Source organism: Heptranchias perlo, chromosome 10 (genome assembly GCF_035084215.1).
Source record: "Heptranchias perlo isolate sHepPer1 chromosome 10, sHepPer1.hap1, whole genome shotgun sequence".
NCBI classification, from domain to species: domain Eukaryota; kingdom Metazoa; phylum Chordata; class Chondrichthyes; order Hexanchiformes; family Hexanchidae; genus Heptranchias; species Heptranchias perlo.
Genome location: NC_090334.1, coordinates 54,792,856 through 54,816,459, shown reverse-complemented (window position 1 = coordinate 54,816,459; position 23,604 = coordinate 54,792,856). Strand labels below are relative to the sequence as shown.

General features: G+C 39.8%; 1 protein-coding gene across 2 annotated transcripts in view; it reads right to left on the bottom strand.

The window, feature by feature from the left end:
- The window catches only part of dync1h1 (dynein, cytoplasmic 1, heavy chain 1), an 84,667-nt gene that overhangs the window by 42,771 nt on the left and 18,292 nt on the right, over positions 1-23,604 (bottom strand). For both annotated transcript variants that reach the window (XM_067991811.1, XM_067991810.1), the window contains exons 14-40: positions 23,344-23,454; positions 23,111-23,230; positions 20,082-20,321; positions 19,456-19,611; positions 18,488-18,601; positions 17,137-17,247; positions 16,837-17,046; positions 16,123-16,269; positions 15,502-15,668; positions 15,239-15,412; positions 14,287-14,452; positions 13,892-14,080; positions 13,449-13,640; positions 12,765-13,047; positions 11,955-12,055; positions 9,224-9,383; positions 6,883-7,126; positions 6,522-6,705; positions 5,867-6,079; positions 5,494-5,732; positions 4,818-4,974; positions 4,470-4,697; positions 3,750-3,980; positions 3,497-3,637; positions 787-1,020; positions 421-627; positions 212-333 (exon numbers count right to left, since the gene is read on the bottom strand). In XM_067991811.1, the coding sequence (XP_067847912.1) occupies positions 212-333; positions 421-627; positions 787-1,020; positions 3,497-3,637; positions 3,750-3,980; positions 4,470-4,697; positions 4,818-4,974; positions 5,494-5,732; positions 5,867-6,079; positions 6,522-6,705; positions 6,883-7,126; positions 9,224-9,383; positions 11,955-12,055; positions 12,765-13,047; positions 13,449-13,640; positions 13,892-14,080; positions 14,287-14,452; positions 15,239-15,412; positions 15,502-15,668; positions 16,123-16,269; positions 16,837-17,046; positions 17,137-17,247; positions 18,488-18,601; positions 19,456-19,611; positions 20,082-20,321; positions 23,111-23,230; positions 23,344-23,454 (4,841 nt within the window). The remainder of the gene's footprint in view (positions 1-211; positions 334-420; positions 628-786; positions 1,021-3,496; positions 3,638-3,749; positions 3,981-4,469; positions 4,698-4,817; positions 4,975-5,493; positions 5,733-5,866; positions 6,080-6,521; positions 6,706-6,882; positions 7,127-9,223; positions 9,384-11,954; positions 12,056-12,764; positions 13,048-13,448; positions 13,641-13,891; positions 14,081-14,286; positions 14,453-15,238; positions 15,413-15,501; positions 15,669-16,122; positions 16,270-16,836; positions 17,047-17,136; positions 17,248-18,487; positions 18,602-19,455; positions 19,612-20,081; positions 20,322-23,110; positions 23,231-23,343; positions 23,455-23,604) is intronic.

Sequence of the window (23,604 nt, the reverse complement as noted above, 5' to 3'; positions counted from 1 at the left end):
GTACAAGAACAAAAGTAAAAAAAGTTAGACAAAAATCAAAGAATCAATAATGAAAAGGACAGAAAGGAACAGATTGAGATCATTTTAATTGAGGCCAGATTTCAGCCAACTTTTATTTTCTGAACAATTTTAAAATTACTTTTAAAAAAATCTTAACCTTCTGCACGCATTGAAGATTGATAGTTAGAATGTGAAGCAGCAGAATTATTACCGGTGTGAAAGTGGTTTTCTTCCTGGATCAGTAGATGGGTTGCAAGCTCCAACAAACTGGATTCTTTCCAATTTAACCCAGGTCTGGTCTGAAGTACGGAAGAAACCTCCATGTTCTACCATCTGGAATAAAGACAGCCCACAATGACTATACTTCAATCAATGCACTTACAGCTTTAACTCAACTATCTGTCATATCTCCTCACCAACCTGTCTAATGAAGGATATAACCCTTTGAGTGCCATATTTGTCCATGTCTGGAAGATTGATTTCATCACAGAAGAGCACAAGCCATTTGCCAAGCTGCACAGGTGCTAACACAACTCCATTTGGTGTTCGACGATATTCGCAGTAGTGATCAAATGTTTTGAGAACTAACTCAGGTGTGGTTGCACTGGAGAAGTTCAGTCCCACAACCTATTAAAAAAGACAAACATTGCTAGAATGGCTTTGAACTTACATTAGTCATATATTAACAAAAACTAGAAAGGAGTGTCAATACTCCAGAAGCAACTGCTACAGGAGTTTATTAATGCTAAAGCTACAAAGGCAATTTAAAAGAAGCCAATTTCTTACCTCCATATCTGGTAGAGCTCTTAGTGCACTGAATAGGGTCATAGTCTTGCCAGAGCCAGGCGGCCCACATAAAACTAGTGGTTTATGCTCAGCCAGCCATGTGTATAGAAGGGCTTCATGACGGACTGTATCCAAGGTTGGTACAACAACATCTGGAGCAGCAACTTTGTGAGTTTCAACTTCAATCTGTGGTACCTTTGACTGCCAAGGAACCCACTCTCCAGTAATGGATACCTAAATATTGAAAAAAAAATGGATGTTGTGAAACAGAATTAATTGTTTTCAATTTGAATCTGCTTGAGCAGTTGAACTTTAGTGACCAAGCAGCCTTAACAAATTGCGATCATTTTATGAAGAAACTGCTGTATAAGTTGAGTAAAATCTATACTATATGCTCCATTACAACAAGTCAATCCAGACCATTCACCACTGTGGTATTACATGTACACAAACATACTGTAGTGTGGACAGCTAGGACATGGGTTGTACCTACGATCCTCCTGAAGTTATTAATCCTAGCTACGTTGTCACAAGTAGGTGCCAATTGGAGGACACTTGCCTTTTCATGTGAGGGCAAATAAACGAGGGGGAGAATCCAGGAGGGAGAATCACAATTCGCATTCCAGGTTTAGAAAAGCAAGAGTGGAGGCCTGGGAATAGGCTGCTGGTCTACTTGCTCAGAACATAAGAAATAGGAGCAGGAGTAGGACATATGGCCCCTTGAGCCTGCTCTACCATGCACTGAGATCATGGCTGACCTTAGACCTCAACTCCACTTTCCTGCCCGATCCCCATATCCCTTAGTGTCCAGAATAGGAGGATGGAGAGGGAGATAAGGAAAAGGAGGAAATGTTACAAAATTAACTGTTGCATGGTTTTTCTCATCACAATTCAACTGCCACATACAAATTGGACTTTCCCCCACTCCATGGGTGAATGAACACCTACAAACACTGCCCCTTTAAGACGCTAAATGGCAGATGATTTCACCCCTCCCAACTCTTGTGAAAGGTCTCAGTCTGGGCTGTTGCTTTCTCATGCCAAAGAACAAAAGGATCACTGAGTCTCCAAGTAATAGTCATAATGAACAATGCAGCTTCAAACATCACCAGGTCTGAAGTCTGAAAGAAAAACAGAATCAAGCAAGCTTTGTACATGATATCTGTAAGGTGGCTTGGAACAAATTCCAACTAACTGAGTGGAACCCTCTATAAGCTGGCTCAAAAAGTAGCCACTGCTGGAAGTAGAGCAAGCTTAAACTCTGAATAGACTCTGTTCAGTGACGGATTTATCCATTTGTGTTTGCCTCAAGAACAAAAAAGGACAAACTAAAATTAGGAAACTTATCACATTCACATAGAAAGGCTGGTGGCCCTGTTCACGTTAACTTATTCTTTCTTTGAAACAAAGGAACATTAGACCATGATACTTTCACCAATGGCTCAATGGGTAAAATATACCCCATAGCATGGTAACAAACCACACAGGCCAGGAAGTCCATAGTCTCTGGTCTGTTCCATGTTAGCTGAGCTAGCAAGGGTTACTACAGTTTGTCTCACGTCCAATGGGTACGGAGGGAGGTGGGGGAAAATGAAGAGGAGCCAGGAGTTTCTACCTCAATATGAGTCATCGTTGGAGGTAAAGGCAGTAATAGGGTAAAAAACACTATTTGGCACTGTGATTTCAAAGAGATAAATAAAGCAAATAAAAGTTTGGCTAGAAAGACAGATAAGGCCTGAGAACTGCCCCAGCCACATGCTAAAATTAAAAAAAGGTGGGATGTCCACTAACCCATGTAGCTCGTTAGCTCACTGTGCAGAGACAAAGGCTTGCACAAGAATTATTCTGCATGAAAAACCTAACTTGTACAAACATATAGGTTCAAAGGATATAGACAAGAGTTTGCTCAGAACCAAATTCAAATTCCAAGCAGGGACAGGTAACACTTGCAGGCATTTTACATAATCTGTGACAATATGGGTGTCTTAACTGCTGCCCCTGTTAGAGGTTATTAAATAGCAGCATTGTGTGGGTTCTCAGGTGAGCTCCCATTTCCTGATGCAGCAGCAGGTGCAATCAAATTGAAGGAATCACACTTTACTAGATTAATACTGCAATTTTGAATAAGAGTTTCCTACTTGGCTAAAACAATTTTAGAGACACAAATTAACAAGAAAAAGGACAACATTTTAAAGATCAATTCTTTCTCCCTCTCCTCCATATATTAACACCAGAACTACCCAGTTCTGAAAAGGGGGAAAAAAGAGCAAGGCCTTATATGCTAGTAATATATTGGTGATAGGATGAGGGAAAGAAGGAGCAAGGGAGATAGGAAGCTACATGCTTGTGTGGTTATGAAGCCAAACGCGAGACATTGTCAAAGCAGTTTCTTCTCCATATCCTCCCTCTCCTGAGCAGATGATGCTAAAATCACTTGTAATGGATACGGAGCAAATGAATATAGTTATTCAATAATTTATGTTTTGTTGGAAGTTACTCAATTATATTCTGCTGCCTACAGATCAGTACCAATTTAGGTTAATTCAGTATCATGTAAATTAAATATTCTGTCAACATAAATGAATCAAGCATTTTCAGCTAAATTTTTTAACAAGTGTAGATCACTCGCCTAGATGCTCAGAACAGAATGTAAAATATTTCAAGTGGGCAAACAATTAGGGATTAGATCTGCAAACTATACATTTCCTACCTCGAAGTCAATGATAGGCATGTTAGGTATACTTGGCAGTGGAATGGTGGTAATTCGTCTGATGTATTCACCAAGTTCCGCTCTCATCTTCAACCGTGCATCACCCGAAAGTGACCACAGAATGGCATAAATTAGGAATTTCTGGTCAAGAAAAAAAAACTATGAACATTTAAAAATTTACATGACATGGTACATTAGCACATTTCATGTACAAAATGAACTAAACAAATCTAAGAATTGCTTAAAATCTTACCTGGATGTAACGCTCCAACTGTTCAATCTGCATTGGGAAGTCAGGGTGGTTAGCATTATATAGTGCAATGTTTCGACAAGCTTGGTGCATCATGGAGAAGAGGGAACAAAGACATCGTAATCGGGTGAAATCCATAATGTGCTCCATCTTAGTAGCATATTCTACTGCTTTGATAATCAGGCCATTTGACGTGAAGTATGGCTGCAAAACAGTTGCTGCATCTCTCTGTATCTGTAATAAAATGTTTACAGCAAATGTGAAGCTCTTGCACAAGATTGCCACAACATTTTAAAACAATTAATTTAAGGCCTGAGGAAAAGCTATTGGGTAGAATGTAAAATGATCATTTACAGTTGACAAATCAGTCTTAAAATTTAAAAAATGACCAAACAAAAATGATCCTAGGGGAGATACTCTTAGTAGTCAATGTATAAAGGAAGTACAAAACAGATATGCAAGAGATCTACTAGTGGGAAAATTTGTGTTCTATTATTCTGTAGGGAGGGATACAGCACCTTTACTTATTTCAATACATCACCAATTACAGCTTCAACACAGCCGCCACAGTCATCCAAATGATCTGGTTCATTTATAAAGAGTCAGCCTCTACCGAACTAATTCAGGATACACAAATGATCTTTCTGTTCAGAGCTCAAACTGATGCAAATAGCATTGCATAAACTTTCTTGCGCAGAAAATTCACTGAAATTGGTTTAGTACCTGAAGCATCGGGGAAGCAGTTTCTTGTTCCTCATCCTCTTTGCCCTTGCGTCTGCGCTGGGCCTCATCCTCTCCCTCATCCAGAGGAATACTACGTAGTCTAGCTAAGAAGTTATTGAAGATCATATCAGTACTGAGCACATCCTCACTAAACCATACCATCCCACATCTGGATACAGTGGCCAGTGTAGCATATTTCAAGTCTTGGACCTCAAACATAATTCGCACCTATAGAAAGGAAAACAAATTTTAAAAAAGGTATATATTTTAGGACTATGTCAGTTTTTTTTGGTGAGCATAAATTCTGTTCAACACAATTCTGTATCAATCCTTTGCAAAAATTCTTACATTTGGTGGAAGGCTGAGACGCTCTCCATTGGGCAAGGTAAGCAGTTTGTTATCATCTAAAACAGAATTCAAGTTTTCTACCCACTCAGGATCCACATCACCATCAAAGATGATCCACTGGCGTTTCTGCAGCTCACCTCGTACGTTATCAATAATCCTAAAAATCAAATATAATTTATAGATTGTAAAACATCATTATTTTGAACTCAAACACTTATAATTTAATGTCAAAATGTTTTTTTAAATAAATGGAATAAAAAAATTCTGGGTTCCAATGGATGGCTGCGAGAGTTTATCCAGACAGTAGCTGAGCCACACAGACCAAGAAGGTCCCAGGTCTGTTCCCCATCTGAGTTAGTTGATTGCAGCTAGGACCTTAACACCAGAGTTAGGGAGGGAAGTAACAAAAAAAAAAATAGGGTTGACCCTTGCTGGAAGTGCAAATGTGTTAACATTAGGTGTAGATAGGAACAAGCTAGGATACCATGCCCTGCAGTCAAATAGCCTGCTGACATTCATTGTTAAGCCTCAGAAATGAAAAATGGCCACTTGGGCAAGGTACCAGTGGACAACCAGCATCTTGGAATCGTACTGCAGACTTAACACCTTCAGGAAGGGAAGGTAGAAAAATTGATGAGAAAGCAAGATTTCCAATATTTCTAGGTAACCAACTTACTTTCTAAGTACATGTGTGAACAGTCCATCAGTCCACTCTCTGGTGTTTGGGTCTAATGTTCCATATAGATGTTCCTTGCTGATAGCTTTTGGATCGATGATGTGAGCAACTCCTTCTACTCCCTCAAGACGTTCAAGGGCCTTTAGTAATACACGCCAGGCCGTACTTTTTCCACTGCCGGATGGCCCCACCATCATCAAACCATGGTTTATTTGAGTGATCTGATATAGCTGAAGCACCTAAGGTAGAACGTGTATATCAGATTAAAATTACAATGCATTATTTGAATGCAACAAACTAAACAAAACATTACTAAATGTTGTAGAAAGCATCCCCATGTGATCTACAAAAGGGATGGAAATTCAGAACTTACCTTTTCAACCCACATTCCACCAACATCTTCACCATCCCCATAGGTAAGGTACATTTCTTGACAAACCTTCTTCAATTCCTCACGCAGTTCAGTCATTGCTCCACGGTGGTACTGTATCCCAGGGAACACATCAGACAAAAGACTAAAAAGCAGTGGGATGTCTTCTGCTACCAGTTTGGGAACCATCGTCTCACAAATACTTTGGATCAGAATCTGTGGATTGATTGATCAATTCATGACTGGAACATCACAACATAAAAATGGTTTCACAAATGTTTACAATAAAATCTAAAATTAAGTGTTTAGTTGAAGTAGAGGCCAGAAATACTTTTTAAGATGAGCTACTACACATTAGAGAATGTATGAGTACAATAACTAAAGTTGCAAGAATTCTAAGCAACATAAACAAGTTAATGTGAAGCTAAAATAGGTTAAATTATTAACTAAACGTCGAGAAATAATTATAAAAAGTTTTAGACATGAGCTTTGAACAAATAGTAACTCAACATTTTTCAGTGTTATGATCAGGACAGCAGAACAATGAAATATAATTTAGTTTTATATTGCATGTATTTTTTTAATACATAGTCCATTGTAAAATTTGAGTGCAAGTGACATGGAATTGCAACCTTTTAGACAGTGCTGAACTACTAACCTCTTGCTCAGGTAAGTTCTCTGCAATTTCTGCCTCATCAACAACTTCACCACGTTCTCCCTTCTCTTTCTTTATCTTCTGAATCCTCTCCCGCTTCACGTTACCTGCACTTACTAGCACACTCTTCAGGGCTCGCAGACCAAAATCATAGTGGCTCTGGGACGATAGCTGCTCATCACAAAGCCTTGAAAAAGCAATTTTTGAACAACTTCAACATACGCCAGTTGTGCAAATAGAACGATAATGAAAGAAATATTTAATCCCGACTATAAACAGGCAAGTTTTACAATTTTTCTCATTTATGCTGAAAGAAACTTTAAAAAAGTGAACCACAGTCAAGCTTAAGTTAAAAGGTGCTTACTTGAAGAATGGAACAACCTTGTTTGCAAGGGTTTCAGCAGTACGGAATCCTTGTGAATACAACATAACCTGCGCAATAAGTTGGCGATCAGGTTTTGTCATTGCCAAACTACGGAAAAGTTTTTTCAAGTTATCTGGTAGGTTGGATCGTCCAGCATAGCCTGGATTCATAGTAATGAAAATAGCCATATCTGCCGTGACTTTCACTTGTTTGTTCAGCAGCTCACAGGTGATAGTAGGAGAACCTGAAAGAAATTAAAGCTCAAGCTGCAAGTCCAATGCTTCACATAGGAACAGGAGTAAGCCAATCAGCACCATCATTCCATTAGATCATGTCTGATCTGCACCTCAACTCTAGTTACCCGCCTTTGATCCATATTCCGATACCCTTACCCAACAAAAATCTATCGATCGGTCTTCAACATTCCATTGATCCAGCATCCACAGCCTTTTTTTTTTGGGGGGGGGGGGGGGGGGGGGAAAAGAAAGGTGTTACAGATTTTGACTACCCTTTGTGTGACAAAGTGCTTCTTGATTTCACTCAAATAGCCTAGATCTAATTTTAAGATTGAGCCCCCTCATTCTCGAATCCACCATCAGGAAAAAAATAGTTTCTCTGCATCTACCCTATCAAATCAATTTGTCATTTTAAACACCTTAATTAGTTCACCCCTCAACCTTCTAAATTCAAGGAAATACAAACCAAGTTTATGCAACCTATCCTCATAATTTAAGCCTTTGTATCATCCTGGTGAATCTGCTCTGTACCCCTTCCAAGGCCAATATATCTTTCCTGAGGTTTGGTGGCTAAGACTGAACACAGTACTCCAGATCAGGTCTGATCATGACTCTATACAACTGAAGCATCACTTCCTCACTTTGGTACTCCAACCCCCTTGAGATAAAGGCCAACATTCCATTAGCCTTTTCGATTGCTTTTTATACCTGTGCACTAGCTTTTAGTGATTTATATACATGTACAACCAAATCCCTTTGCTCCTCCACAGTGCCTCACCATTCAGAAAATATTTTGATTTGTTTATTGCTAATCAAAAGTGGATGACCTACTTCCCCTGCCATAGTTCTGCCCACTATATCCTTTTGTAACTTCCTGCTCTCATGTACATAAACTTACACCAAAGCTACTAGGCTACTTTCATTTGGTAGAAAATAGCCAAGATTACATTATCTGCCTTTACATCACTCCTCCACTCAGCCCAACACCTCATCTTCAACCTCTTCCTCTCCCACGGTCCTCAAATGCATTATCTCCAACTTTTGTTCAAATCCCTATAATCTGTGCTGTGAGGAAAGCAAAAGCCAGCCTCTGACTCCAATGCATTATTCCTCCTTTGCTTCTGCAGTGTTTGATATGATCAACCATGCAATCCTATTTCACTGTCCAGCGGCACATCTCCAGCAAAGATTTCTCGTTCTGCTCCTGCGGTCATTTCCAGATCCTCTAAGGTTCTATCCTTGGTCCCCTCCTCTTACTCATCTATATGCTGCTTTTCAATACCCTCTGCAGACACGGTCAGCTTCCACATTGATGCTAATGACACCCAGCTCTACCCCCCCACCTCAGTCCTCAATACTACAACCACCTATAACCAAAGTTGCCAGTCCAAAAATCAAGCAATGGATGTCAAAATTGCCTTTACTAAACATTGGGAAGATTGTAACCATTGTTTTCAGCCCTCATCGTAACCTATGTTGCCACGCCACTGATGCCAGTGCCTTCCTGGCCATTCACACAGGCTGAACCAGAGTGCAAACTATCAGCACTCTGTTCAACCCACAGCTGAGCTTCAAACCCCACATCTCAACACTTACTAATTTCCAACGTCACCCTAGTCCCAAAGCTGCTGAGACCCTCACCCATACTTTTGGCACATTTAAATTCAATTTCTCCAAGATCCTCCCATCCTTCACCCTACTTAAGCTCTACGTTGGTCAAACTCAAGCCACACCTGTCCTGCACTAAGTTCCACTTGTTCATCACCCCCCCTGCCCCAATGAACTACACTGGCTCCCTGTCCCCCAATCCACTTAATCTAAAATGATCATCTTCCAATCTCTCCATTGCCTCACACTGCTCTCAGCAACCTCCTCCAACCTTATATCCTCCCCTGCATCCTCCCATTCTCGAACACCACACAAGGCCACAGATGCAGAACCAACTAAAGACTGACTATGTACAGCACTGAATACTTTTTAAACTAATTAGCAAACATGACTACCGCAAAATTTTTTAAAAGTAATTGCACTGTAGAAATGTTAAAGTTACAATATTTAGAAAGAGGACCAGAACATTAAACCAAACTATGCACAATATTACATACTTCGGTCACGGCTTGGATTGGAGTGCTCACGGAGTGCTTCCTGGATGCACTGTATTTGCTGGGATACAGCAGACAGCATACGTTCCTCAAGGCGATTAAATTCATCAAAACAACCCCAGGCTCCCACCTGGCAGAGACCCACAAATATACGACCCATGGCCTAATAAATAAAAAAAAAGTTAATTAGGTGAGAAAAACTCAAACAAAATAGGAGTACTGCAAGTATCAAGGAACATTTTATACAAAAGGAAAGTGTGGCACCTAAGAATTGAGATGAGTGAGGCCAGCAATAAGGCACACGTTTTAAAAGATTTCTCTGCTCCACTCAGTAAGTTACTTATGGATTTTTAAAAAAAAAATAGGTTTAGAGTAGTTATGGAAAAGGACAAGGAAAAGTCAAATGTGAAAATAATTAACTGGAGGAGGGCTAATTTCAGTGAGTTGAAAAGGGATCTGGTCCAGGTGGATTGAAATCAAAGATTGGTAGGTAAAACAGTAAATGAGCAATGGGAGGTCTTCAAGGAGGAGATAGTTAGGGTATAGGCTAGTCACATTCCCTGGAGAGGGAAAAGGAAGGGCATCCAAGGCTAGAGCTCCTTGGATGACTAAAGATATAGAGATTATAAATGAAACAGAAAAAGGAGGCTTACAATAAATGTTGGGTTCATAATTCAGTAGAGAACCAAGCTGAATCAAAAAGTACAGGGGAGAACTGAAAAATGAAAGAAGGGCAAAGAGATTGTATGAGAATAGATTAACAGGTAACATAAAAGGGAACCCAAAAGTCTTTGATAAACATAAATAGTAAAAATGTAGTCAAGGAAAAGGTGGGGCCGATTAGGGACCAAAAAGGAGATCCTCTGGTAGAGGCAGAGGGAACGGCTGAGATACTAAATGGGTACTTTGCATCTGTCGTCACTAAAGAGGATGCTGCCAATGTCAGAGTAAGAAGGTAGTAAAGAAATTGGATAGGATAAAAATAGATAAAGAGGTACTTAAAAGGTTGGCAGCGCTCAAAGTAGAAAAGTCACCCAGTCTGGATGAGACACATCCTAGGTTGGTGAGGGAAGTACAGGTGACAATTGCAGAGGCTCTGGCCACAATCTTCCAAAGGTATGGGAGTGATGCCAGGAGGACTGCAAATGTTACACCCTTGTTCAAAAAAGGGATAAACCCAGCAACTACAAGCCAGTCATCTTAACGTCAGTGGTCGGGAAACTTAGAGACATTAATCCGGGACAAAATTAATTGGCACTCCAAAAATGTGTTAATAAATGAAAGCCATGACGTATTTGTTAAGGAAAATCGTGTTTGACTAACTTAATCAAGTTTTTTGATGAACGGAGAGGGTTGATGAGTATTGCGGTTGATTTATATATGGACTTTGAAAAGGCGTTTGATAAAGTACCATATATAAACTTGTTAATAAAATTGAAGCCCATGGGATTAAAAGGGCAGTTGCCATGTGAATATGAAATTGGCAAAGGGTCCAAATGCAGAGAATAGTATTGAGTGGTTATTTTTCAGACTGGAGGGAAGTATACAGTGGTGTGCCCCAGGATGCAATGTTGGGATCACTGCTCTTTGATGTATATTAAATGGCCTGGACTTGGGCATACAGGGCATAATTTCAAAGTATGCAGATGACAAAACTTAAATGTAATAAACACTGAGGAGGATAGTAATAATATTCAGGAGGATGTAGATTGGTGAAATGAGCAGACAGATGAAATTTAACAAGTGTGAAGTGATTCATTTTGGTAGGAAGAATGAGAGGCAATATAAACTAATTGGTACAATTTTAAAGGGGCTGCAGGAACAGAGACACCTGGGGGTGTACATACACAAGTCTTTGAAGGTGGCAGGACATGTTAAGAAGGCTGTTAAAAAGGCTGTTAAAAAGGCATATGGGTTCCTTAGCTTTATAAATAGAGGCAGAGTACAAAAGAAAGTTATGCTAGACCTTTATAAAATACTGGTTAGGCCCAGGCTGGAGTACTGTGTCCAATTCTGAGCACCACACTTCAGGGAGGATGACAAGGCCTTAGAAAGGATGCAAAGGAGATTTACTGGAATGGTACCAGGGGTGAAAGACTTCAGTTACGAGGAGACACTAGAGAATCTGGGGTTGTTCTCCCTAGAGCAGAGACGGTTAAGGGGAGATTTGATAAGGGGTGCTCAAAATCATGAACTGTTTTGATAGAGTAAATAAAGAGAAACTGTTTCCAGTGACAGAAGGGTCAGCAACCAGAGGACGCAAATTTAAGGTGATCAGCAAAAGAACCAGAAGCGACATGAGGAAAGACATTTTTTTACGCAGCTAGCTGTCATGATCCGGGATGCGCTGTTTGAAAGGGTGGTGAAAGCAGATTCAATAACAACTTTCAAAAAGGAGTTGGATAAATACCTGTACGAAGTGGAAAAATTTGCAGGGCTCTGGGGAAAGAGCAGGGGAGTGGGACTAATTGGATAACTCTTTCAAAGAGCCGGCACAGGCACTTCTGTGCTGTATCATTCTACGAAATCAAGTAATTGGAGGGGTTACATTGGTATAAACTTTTCCACTTCAGTTTCTCCTTTTATAAACCTTGTTTTAAGATATAAAGGTTACTACTAATACCATAACAATTAGCATCATCAAAATTACAACTCAATAGTTTTGAGCAAGCAGGTTCATTAACAAAACAAACTTGAGAGATTGGCACCATATTACTAAAATCAGTTACAGCACCTGGAAATCAAAGGTCTCATCGCAATTGAAGACTAGAACAAAGCGTCCAAGCTGGTGTCCAAGTGCCTTGACAGATTCAGTTTTGCCAGTACCAGCGGGACCTGATGTGGAACAAAGATTAGAATACAAAAGAATTAAACATTAAATACACAAACCATCAAGGCAAGTTTTGCTAGAAAGTGTAATGTCATTTCACTAACAGATGCTGTTCTTAAAATTAGTTAGCAACTAATAGTATAATTTTGGAGTATGCTTTATCTTATGGTCATTTGAAATATCTGTGCTAGGAGGAATTCAGTGGCAATAGGCAAAATGTTGGTGTAGCCGATATACATGTTTAAGGTTTAATTTGGCCAACTTTATTCCTTCCATCTCAATGATATCGACCCCTGCTGAGGCACAGTTCTATGTGCACTTTCTGCTACCTAGCAGAAGTGGCCTTTCATGTGTCAGCCTATTTAACTGTGGGAAGCATTACAAGTCATGCTTGATCCTGTCTCCATCAGATGTCCAGGCACACAGTTTTGTAGGAGTCACCAGACAATGATCTGGAGAAGCACTGATTTTCTTCTCTCAAGCAAGGAGCAGAGCTCAATGCTCCCTCCTACCACCTGCACTCCCCTCCAATTAAGCTAACTCATCACAGGCCAGGAATCAAACTGGGGTTCTTTGACCTGTTTCATGATGATCTCTAGACAGCATTAGTACAGGGGTAAGGTACAGTTTAAATTTGACAGTTATATTATTGTAGTTAAACCAGAAGCATAACAAATGTTTCTTCAGCTCTTGAACATATGTTCCACCACCTACCAAATGGAGACCCCCCAAGTCGAGCTTCCAAAGCCTGAGTCATAGTCAAGTAACAACGGTCTGTGAGAGGTGTTTGTACAAGTTTATCATGGACACCAAGGTACTCAAACCCATAGTTGAACTTGGCATTAGCCATTTGTATAGATAGCTGCTGTAACACATCAGTTTGCTTGGGATCAAAGTAGAATCTCATTTGACTGAGCCAGTCAAAGGATTTAGGCTGGTCTACTTTGTTCTTGATCAGCATTCTGGTTACATCTCTCTGGTGTACTAATTCAGTGATCTGTAACAAAAAAGTGATTAAAAGGGCAGTTAACCATCCAGTTTACATTTTTGTGCAATTTTGCCAAATAGTTTTTTTTAAAAAAACACTTCTTAGGAGAGATTAACTCTTCATGGAGAGCTGTTAGTCTCTCCTACATACTAAAACCAAAGATATACTCAAATAATCCACTCAAAAAAAAGGCAAGTACCATCTTCTAGTACGATATTTGTGAACTATTATGTATTTGCAAGATAAACATTAAATATTTAAAACATTAATTTCGTTGAAAAACCTCACCAAATTGAGCGAGATATTAAAAAAGTGCATTGAGAATGTATATTTCAGGTAGATCTCTAATTTAGTAAGAATGCTGTCACCACCACTAACTTTCCCTCAAGGGATACTGGATATTTACTCACCAAGTGCTCAAGTTTCCTCCTGCGAAGTGGTGGTTGTTCCATCAACACAGAATCTGCTAGCACAGTCAAAGTAGCTTCCACATTGACCAGGACTGGGGCAAGTGGGGACTGACCACCGTTAGTACCATTATTCAGGGCATTTTCCACATTTTCAGACCATGATATCTGAGCTGAAAGGACAACAAGCTGGGCCTATGCAATGGAGATAAATTAAGAAAATCTAGTTAATACTAAGTTTAGGTTTTTAAAAAAATATTGCAGCATTGGCAAATCAAAATCTTCTAAGTTCTATTTTCAGAAGCATTTACCAAGATTTCCATTTTTACATACTGAAAGTGCTTCACAAAGAAAATAAATTGAATATAGTTCTGCTGAAATGTTAATAGAAATGGTACATTGCTACTTCATTGCAAATTAGTCATTCTTCACTTCTGCATACACACCTGGTATTTATCAATCCAGGAAATGTAGTCTGCAGGGTCGATTGAGGTGCCTTGGCCAAAGATTCCAACTTCAGTAACTGACTCAGCCAGCAACTTGGCCAGAGTGACCCTCATTTCTTTCTCCACCAAAGTTAACCACTCATTAATCTTAGGGTGCTCAGTGATTGAAACAGGAGTCTTAAAAAGCACCTGTCAGAAAAAAAAGTTACTCAGTGTTGCTTTGAAAAGACAATTATATGCACAATGTCTGTACATTTGAAATTAATTTTTCAACTTTATCTGCATTAAGCATTCCTTCTGCCATATTTAAATAATCAATGCAGTATACTAGTCAACTTCAGCTGACATGGCAAAGCAATAGATTTTTACTATTTGACGTAAACATATAAATATACCTCTTCTCCCTCACGTGATGCAATTCCCAAGACAATTGTAGCATCTTCATTGAGAATGATACTAGAAACACCAGCAAACATCTTCTTAAAGTGTTTCTGTAACTTAGCCACATTCTTACTGTTGCCAATAATTTCCAGTAAGTCTTCATCACCAACAAAGTAGAACCTGCAAATCAGTACACATATAAACTGTGTTCATTAGCAAAGGGTCACAAAAGGGGTGCAATCATTTTCATAGAATCATAAAATGGTTACAGCACAGGAGGCCATTCAGCCCATGACAGCTCTATGAGAGCAACCCGGTTAGTCCCATTCCCCTGCTCTTACCTCTCAGCCCTGCAAATATCCCCCCCACCTTCAAGTATTTATCCAATTCCTTTTTGAAAGCCACAACTGAATCTGCTTCCACCACCCTTTCAAGCTGCGCATTCCAGATCATAATTATTCGCTGTGTAAAAAAGTTTTTCCCTCATGTCACCTTTGGTTCTTTTGCCAATCACCTTATATCTGTCTCCTCTGGTTCTCGGCTCTTCCGCCAATAGGAACAGTTCCTCTATTTACTTTATCTAAACCCTTCATGATTTTGAACACTTCTATCAAATCGCCTCTCAATCTTCTCTGCTCTGAGAACAACCCCAGCTTCTCCTGTCTATCCACATAACTCAAGTCCCTTATCCCTGGAACCATTCTAGTGAATCTTTTCTGCACCCTCTAAGACCTTCACATCCTTCCTAAAGAATTTTATAACATGCCACAATAATTTGGTAATCCTATTAGAATACAGGATTCTGATTTGCATAACCAAGTTTGATTTCTAGTCTTAGAAGTACAGCCTCAAACTTAATGTTTTTATAGAAGGGAATGTGCAATAAGCTAGTTTTTCTCTTGCAATTTCTCTTCCTTTCTACACTCAATACACACGTGTGTTTTAAAAAAGTATTCAATTCTTTACCGAGGGAAGGATGATCGTTCTCTCTCCAGATATTCTCCCAAAGCCTTCTGTATCTTGCCCAACAGATCTGCCAACCGTTCCAATGACCGCTGCACTCCTGGGATATTCAAAACATCCATGACGAGGGGAGACTTGGTCACTTTTTTCATGAGTGCTAGGAACTCTGTACTGATGCTGTTTAATAATAATAAAAATCAGAACACACTCAGTTTAAGAATTTCTAAGTAATGGTTTAAATTTAAAATGTAAATCTATTCACGTACCTCTGGAATCTCTGAGTTTCCACGGGTAGCAAATGTTTAATGTCAGCACTTCCTGTAAAGATGCCTTCAAGATAGACCCAGCGACGCTGGACATCAATCCACACATCAAAGAGTGCCATTATACGATTTAGCTTATCTTCCCAGCTCAAGGCATCCTCTTCAAAGACCTACAGAAATGTTACAATTAGCACAAAAAAGATACTGATTAGTCATTTAAGCAGTAAGCAGTGGATAAACTGGGATAATCAGCTGAACAATCCTCTTGGCAAAACCATCATTGCTGAACTCTACAAACACTTTTGAACAGAGCAGAAATTCTTTAACAAATGTCTTAAATCAAAAAACATAAAATCTCACTGCATCAAAAATGACTACAAAGACACACAGCAGATACCTTGTAATTTGGTAATGCCTAATGCAAGGTGAGCGAAAGCATGAAGGAATAGAAATTAAAATGCAAAATTATAAAAATACGAACACAAACTTAAAGCTGGAAATGTATCAATTGTAAAACTTGGTGGAAGGATGATTAACTGCAATTCAGAAAGGATTTCATCTCAACAGAAAAAGGGCAAAGCAACAGAATTCAACAATGTCTAAAAAGCTCCCATAAATACTTGCCTTGTAGTAGGGAGACAGCTTCATGGCAGATACACTGTTGATGTGCTCTTTGACCCTGTTGAAAAGGTCATCCCAGCCACGGATCAATCGACACTTGTTTTGATAGTTCACCAAGTCCAGTTCATAGGTGTTCCACATTTCTCTAATCTGTTAACATGTTTTAAATGATTAAAGTCAATACCATTAAATTGGTAAAATTTACAAAGCTAAGTTGCACAGAATTATAGAATTTAGCCCAAGTATTGGCACTTCAGGTGCCAGAACAGAGTGCTGTTGGAGACAATCGAGTAAGGCATTTCAGAATTTGACCCTGGTGGTTACAAGGCAATACTGGGGAGTAATTGCATTGGATTACCAACAGGCTACAGGAAATTTGCTTTGTCCAACACATGTTCTAAGCAACCATGGACCAGTATATAATGGTTAAATCAGTATTTGAATTTTATTTTTGCATACAAAGGACTAAAATTTAGTGGAAGTATTTTAGTGACTGGAAGTTGTACCACTTGTATAGTACCTCAACATTCTATTTTGGTTATAACACATTAGTGCTAGTACTACAAAAAGCAAATACTATTCAAGTGTAATACAACCTGTATTACATCAAACCTGGAAACAAGTTTCTAAAATGTTCACAAATTTAATCCCTTCCCCACCTGTGCTCTATCCTAAAACCCCCATGAAGGTGGTGGTTGAATTTGAAAAGTTACTAACCTGTTTCAAGAATTCTTCCAAAGCCATCTCTCCTTGGGCCACAAGTAGTACATCCTTAACAATTGCTTCATTTTTTTGCAAGTCTACATCCCATATCTGACCTAGTGTTAATTCAGACACCACCCAATTAACATGGAGTCGTTTCATTAGCTGCTTCCAGTGACGGTCCTTCAAGGCCTCAGACTTTAGCTCAATCACCAACATGTTAACCTACAAGCCAAAATTTAAAGTTCAGGTTTTAGTATTTGGTCATACAAATGAACAAAATTTTTCTGTTATGTTTAAATTTATAGGACATACCTTCATGTAGCCCTTCAGAAGTCTCTGAACAAACTCGTATGATGCATACTGGCGCAGACGTGCTGGGAAATTCTTCAGTTGGTTAAGCAATCCGTCCAAGTTCTGACGAAGCTGTTTTGTGCAATAGTAGAAATTAGTCAACTGTGAGGTGTCACTTATCTATAAAACATTATTTTTGAACTAAATGTCTACTCTAGGGGTTTCTACCACCCACAGAAGGATTCCAACAAACAGAACTTCAGAAGATCAATCACTATTTGAACATTATGTAGGGAAGTACTTTGCACAAAGAGAAACTGCCTTTTATGCCTTAGTACATGTGGAACAGCTGATACCAAGTCAGGGTGAACAAGTTCCAGATCAGCATCTGGAAACAAGGATATTAATCCCCAGTGCTGTTGATAATTCTGATTATTATATAAAAAGTGATTTATGTGTTTTGTTTTTACAAAAAAGGACAAAGGGGAAATATTATACATTGATCACACGAAAGGTGTAATGTCGTGTATGGGATATCAAGACCACTGATTTATAGTGACTGAATTATCCAAATTCTGTTTTTATTACATGCCACTCAGATTTTTACTTTGCAGATAGAATAATGTATAGTTGCAGAACTCCGAAAATCATCAAGTGGCTTTTTAATGTATGGCCGTTATCCTTTTTGAAGCGGAGGTTACACAGCAAAACTGTACACAAGATTACCAGTTGGAGGTAGGTATCTGGCATTTTGCAGTACTATGACATGTGCTGCGTGGCTGCACTGGGGACAATCCTGGGCTTTGTTGACACTGTGGGGGATGGCCTAGGATGGTAAAAGTGGGGGCTGGGGGTCCTGTGGTCTGGTATCACTAAGATTTGGCTCACCAGTAGGTTCCTGTGGTCAGTCAACAGTGAACTGAGAGAGAGCATGAGCCTGACGGTACTTGGGGAGTGGGGATGGAGTCTAAGACTTGCTTGCAAGTTTAAGAAATCTCTACAACTGTTGAATTCAGTGTTCTGTGCTTGGCTGCATGCACGTCTGCATGTGCGCGCGCGCGTCTGCCTGTCTCCAGTTTGGGTTTGTGAGTGTGTGTCTGTCTGTCTCTCCAGTTTGGGTTTGTGTGCACGTGTGCTTCTGGCATATGTCTGTCTCACTCTTCTCCCCTCAATTCCCTTGTCTCATATCTAACACTAAGCAAAAAAAAATTTTATAAATGTTATCCAACCAACAAAACACAGGTGATAGCAATCAAAGCCTGTTTGTCTGAGAAGCTTTTCAAATTTAGTTCATTGTTCTTATTTTGGAAAAAGAAAAATGAACCTCAAATGAGCACAAGTAAAGGCACCGTCATAAATATCTTTTTCGTACTTTGCGCGGCTGCACTGAAACCCATGGTTGTTCTTTCAATTGGTCAATTTGCTCCCAGACTTTGGATAGCTCAGACCAGACTCCCTTGAGATCCTGCAGTTCTTCCAATGCAACCTAGTAAAAAAAAGGGATAATTGGTCAGTTTGAGAGTTGTAGTTATGAAGCATCATCTGCTCAGACATTCAGGATACATCATACCATAAGTATACATAATCAGAACCGGGCAATAACTTTTTCTATGCCTAAACTAGTTTGCTTTTTGCCTATTCAGAATGGACTTTTAGCTTGCATCTGATCAAGCCTAGATTTTCTGATAAGGTCCTAGCTTACACACAAATGGCTAATGGCAGATACAGAGACGAAAATGGAAGAGAAATGCTTGACCCAACTTTCCAAAGGTTAGCCCTTTAAATTAGCCAATGCTGTAGCTGACTCCCTGTCTATCTCAGGTAGATTTTAAAAATTACTTCCTGCACATCCAAACGTAGGAAAATGAAGCACGCATTAGCGGCAGGCTCTTCCTACATCATTATACTTTGCTGAGCTGGAAAGAGTTCCAGCAGATCAGAATCCCTACCATTTTCAGCTACCAGTTGTCTGATTTATGCCAGAAATAGTTGTACAGCAGCAGAAAATCTAAGCTTCAGAGCTCTTAGAATACATACGAGTAGGGGGCACAGTCTGAAAATTAGAGCCAGACCTTTCAGGAGTGAGATTAGAAAACATTTCTACACACAAAGGGTGGTAGAAGTTTGGAACTCTGTTCCTCAAATGGCAATTAATGCTAGCTCAATTGCTAAATTTAAATCGGAGATAGATAGCTTTTTGGCAACCAAAGGTATTAAGGGATATGGACCAAAGGCAGGTATATGGAGTTAGATCACAGATCAGCCATGATCTTATCAAATGGCGGAGCAGGCATAAGGGGCTGAATGGCCTACTCCTGTTCCTACGTTTCTTATGTTTACCTGTACTCGTTCTTCACTTCCACTGAGCAATCCTGTATCTGTTAGTTCCAAAGCCTCTTTCGCTTTCGCACATTTTTCTCGGTCATCTTTTAGGCGGCCAAACTTGCCTTCATAAATAGTGAGTGCTTGCAGGGCGTCCTCTGGACGAAGGTTCCCCTAAATGCCAGTTTATTTTTTTATAATTAATATACATTCATTTATATAGGAACTTTCACTTCAAAACAGTTCAAAATGTTTCACATGGTTTTTTTTTTGAAGTAGTGACTTATGAAAGCAATGAAGTTACTACTTCAAAGAGAGCACTTTGTTATCTCTCTAACAAACGCTCAGGTAGAACATTTAGAATACAAAAAAAATTGTTTAATTCAACATTTGTTACTAACCAATTGCACCTACAATCATTTCAATACTTTTTAAAACTACAATAGACATCAAAGTCTTTACATATTATCCCAGTTGAAATTTAAAAGACATATTCAAAGGAACATAGCTAGAGCCTCAAATAAACTACAACAGACATTTAGCGAAAACGTTAAACATATTTTGTACACTGGGTAAAGTAGCAAGATAAACACAGCACAACAAATTTCTAATAAAGATTTGAAATATTATGGTCCATTACTTACAGCTACAGGTTTTGTTTTCTCCCATTCACCCAAAAGGTCAGTAGTACGGCTTTCCACAGCACGATCTTCCTGAACAATCTTCATTTGTAGGTTAGCCACCTGCTGCTGGATAGCACTGTCCTTTCTACGCATTATGTCATTGAAAGCTCCCCATTCTCCCTCAATGTTATCAATGTAAAGCCAAGATGGAGGAAATTGGAACCGCTGTTTTTCCAGCAAACGCTGACCATTGCGATAAAGCTACAGGTGGAAGAATGATCAATTTACTTCCCACAAACTTATTCGAAAGTTACATCTAATCTGACCAAAGCAACAATCAAGACAGATAAGATTAGTCATCATAGTGCTTAAAATTACTTGGCCTTGGGTTTATTTTGATTTTATCTATCAACCACACAAAGCTGAAAGTGGACTGAAAATGTTAATATAGCCAAAAGTGCAAAGACTAAATAGAGCAAACCTCCTTGCAGCAACACAAAACCAAAGTGAAATCTAGTATTAACTGCAAAGTTCACACATCTAAGCTTTGCAACAGCTAATGCTGTAAGTTTGCCAGCATCTTTGCATTACTATGTAGTTGTTTCAAGCCTTCTCCAGAAACCGACATAATTTTGTGCTGAGTTAGCCCCTCTCAACCAGTGCAACAGCAGTAGTGCCAGCGCTGGTGTTAGCATCCCGGGCTGGAATCTGGAAAGAGTGGTGGGGGTGGGAAAAAAAAAGGGGAAGACCAACCTGGGTTCCTACATCTAACTACTATTCTGTGACCCCATACTAAGACATACTTTATGTGGACTTCAAATGAGGAGAGTTGGGGCTCAAAAGTAATGTTGCATGGGTGAACACCACCTAAATGGCCTGGTTCCAATTTTATTATGCCCCTTTGCTCTGGATTCCTCCAGCAGAGGAAACAGTTGCTTTGCATATACTCTATAGACTTCCTTTATCATTTTAAACACCCTCAATTAGATTACCCCTCAAGCTTCCAAACTCAAAAAGGAATGCAAACTGACTTTATGCAACCCGTCCTCATAATCTAAACCTATAAGGCCCAGATATTATCCTGGCAAATCTGCACTGCACTCCAAGGCCAATATATCTTTCCTAAGGTTTGGTGCCCAAAACCAAATGCAATACTCCAGATAGGGGCTGATCAAGGCTCAGTACAGAGAACAACGTTCACCTGAGGAAGGAGGAAGCCTCCGAAAGCTTGTGAATTTAAAATAAAATTGCTGGACTATAACTTGGTGTTGTAAAATGGTTTACAATTGTCAACCCCAGTCCATCACCGGCATCTCCACATCATCAGTACAGAGAAGCATCACTTACTCACTTTTGTATTCCAACCCCCTTGAGGTAACAGCCAATCAAATAGAAAGGGCACCTTACATTTAAAACTTAAAATGCCTACATACTTACCACACACTACTGGCCTCCCAGCAATAGGTGGCACTAAATTATGTCCATCTCCCAGCAGACCACCTGGTCCCCATGCCTGGCACAATTGTACCCTCCTTCATGACAACTGCCACTCTGCACCCACCCCTCCTGGTGGGCACAAACCTCAACAATGTCCCTGATCTACAACTGTTGGCAGCCTTGCTGCTCAACCTCTACCCGCTTCTCCTTGTTGTCATGTTGTTTGTAGGATTGGCACAAGGGTTTCACTTCAGCAGTTCCCAGCACTAAACTGGGAACAATTTGTTTTTAACACCATAGTGCTTTAAAATTAAGTTACTGGTACCTAACAATGCTCGGAACCAGCTCCTCTACCCTGCTTTGTTGCTGGGCCTTCCCTGGCTCAGTTAATCTTAACTAGGACCTAGAAACTATAAGTCCTTCAAAAATAATTTACTGGTTCCAAACTTAGTACTGGGAATTAGTTTTACTCATTGTGCAGGGTTGAACTGGGTTAGCCCAGAGGGCAGCATGGAGACATCAAGCAATGCCCAATGCAGTCGCTCTGCCTCAAGTCCACGTGGTCCCATTCCCACTCACTGACCAATCTCTCATCCTTGCGTAGCAGTACATGGTCTTCAATCCCTTCTGCAATCACTACTGCTGTCCCTCATCCTCAATCCACATGCTCTTGCTTCCAATTCCAGCTTGACACTAACTTCCTGACGGAATGAACGGATCTGGCATGAAGGGTTCTTATGATCTGCACTGCCCTCACTTAGCTTCATTCACCTCCTCCCTTAGCTTCATTCACCTCCTCCCATTGATTACTAACCAGACCCACTCCCTTGTCCCCCAGTAACACCAACCCGTAACATAATCTGCCTAGTCCCAGCCCATGTCCGACCAAACGGCTCACTCCCACGGTTTGCCTTAGTCTAAGTCCATAATGCTCTCTGTCTTCATTTTCCAGCACCAGACTGTGAATCTGCCAGACCACTCAGCCAAAATGAACAAACAAAGCTTGAAGAAAACAAACATTAAGAAAAATAAGAGAATCAAGACACAGAACTAGCAAAACAAGGAGACAGAACCAATGAGGTGACAGAGAGACCACTTGCGGTGACTTACTCAAGCAACTCCACAGGAAATGTTAGCAAAATTAAAACTATACTATTTGTCCTATGTTTAAGCAAAGTCACAACCCTTCCATAGATTAGGATCTGAATGATCAGATCCATGTGTGTACATAATACCTCGCTGAGTTGCACCATGGAAAATTGATCCAGAATTAATCGCTAATTATATAATTGATCAGACCATACTCCTCAAATGCCTGCAGCTCAGTATTTTGATACTCTACTCATTAACTCCAGGGGGTGGTTGTAAGGGAGGGGGTGGTGGGGGAAGACTCATGTCACTCTACAGTGATAACTATCCAATACTAGGCAGTCCTGTTCCAAGTAAACCTTCAACATATTTTCATAACTCCAGCCCTGTGCAACATATTCCAAAAGAACTTTGCCTGTATGCTGTTCACAACCCTGTGTTTCAATTCTACAGGTTAGTCATCTGTATTGATGCAATGAAATAAAAACAGTTCTAGGTAAAAGAAATTCCAACTCAACACTTACATCTACTTGTTTCTCAAACTGCTTGATCTTGCGTTTCAACGACTGCACGTAGGTTATGAAGGTCACAGCATCTGAGGTACTTGCTGTATCCACCGAGTGTTGCTCCAACTCTTGACGAGACTGATTTTTTTTTTAAAAAGTCAAAATTTAGAGACAAGCTCAATTGCATTGGTCAACATAAGATCCAATTATACAACTGGTGTGCACATTACTCCAAAACTTTTACCCCTTACCTTGGAAATCTGTGAATGGAACTCTTGCATGTTCTGACCTAGCATCTGTCCAAATTTGCTGAGAACCTCCTTATGCCAAGAATCATACTTTAGATTCACCTTCGATTGCACCTTGAAGAAAACAAACAAGTTTAGAGTGCAGTTCAAGATATATAGATAAGTCAAAAATCTCAAGTACTGGCAACAGTGTGGAGATAAGCATCAGTTTCACACTAACACTTCAGGTCTGATTATTTATATCCTATTTCCCGACTGAAAAGT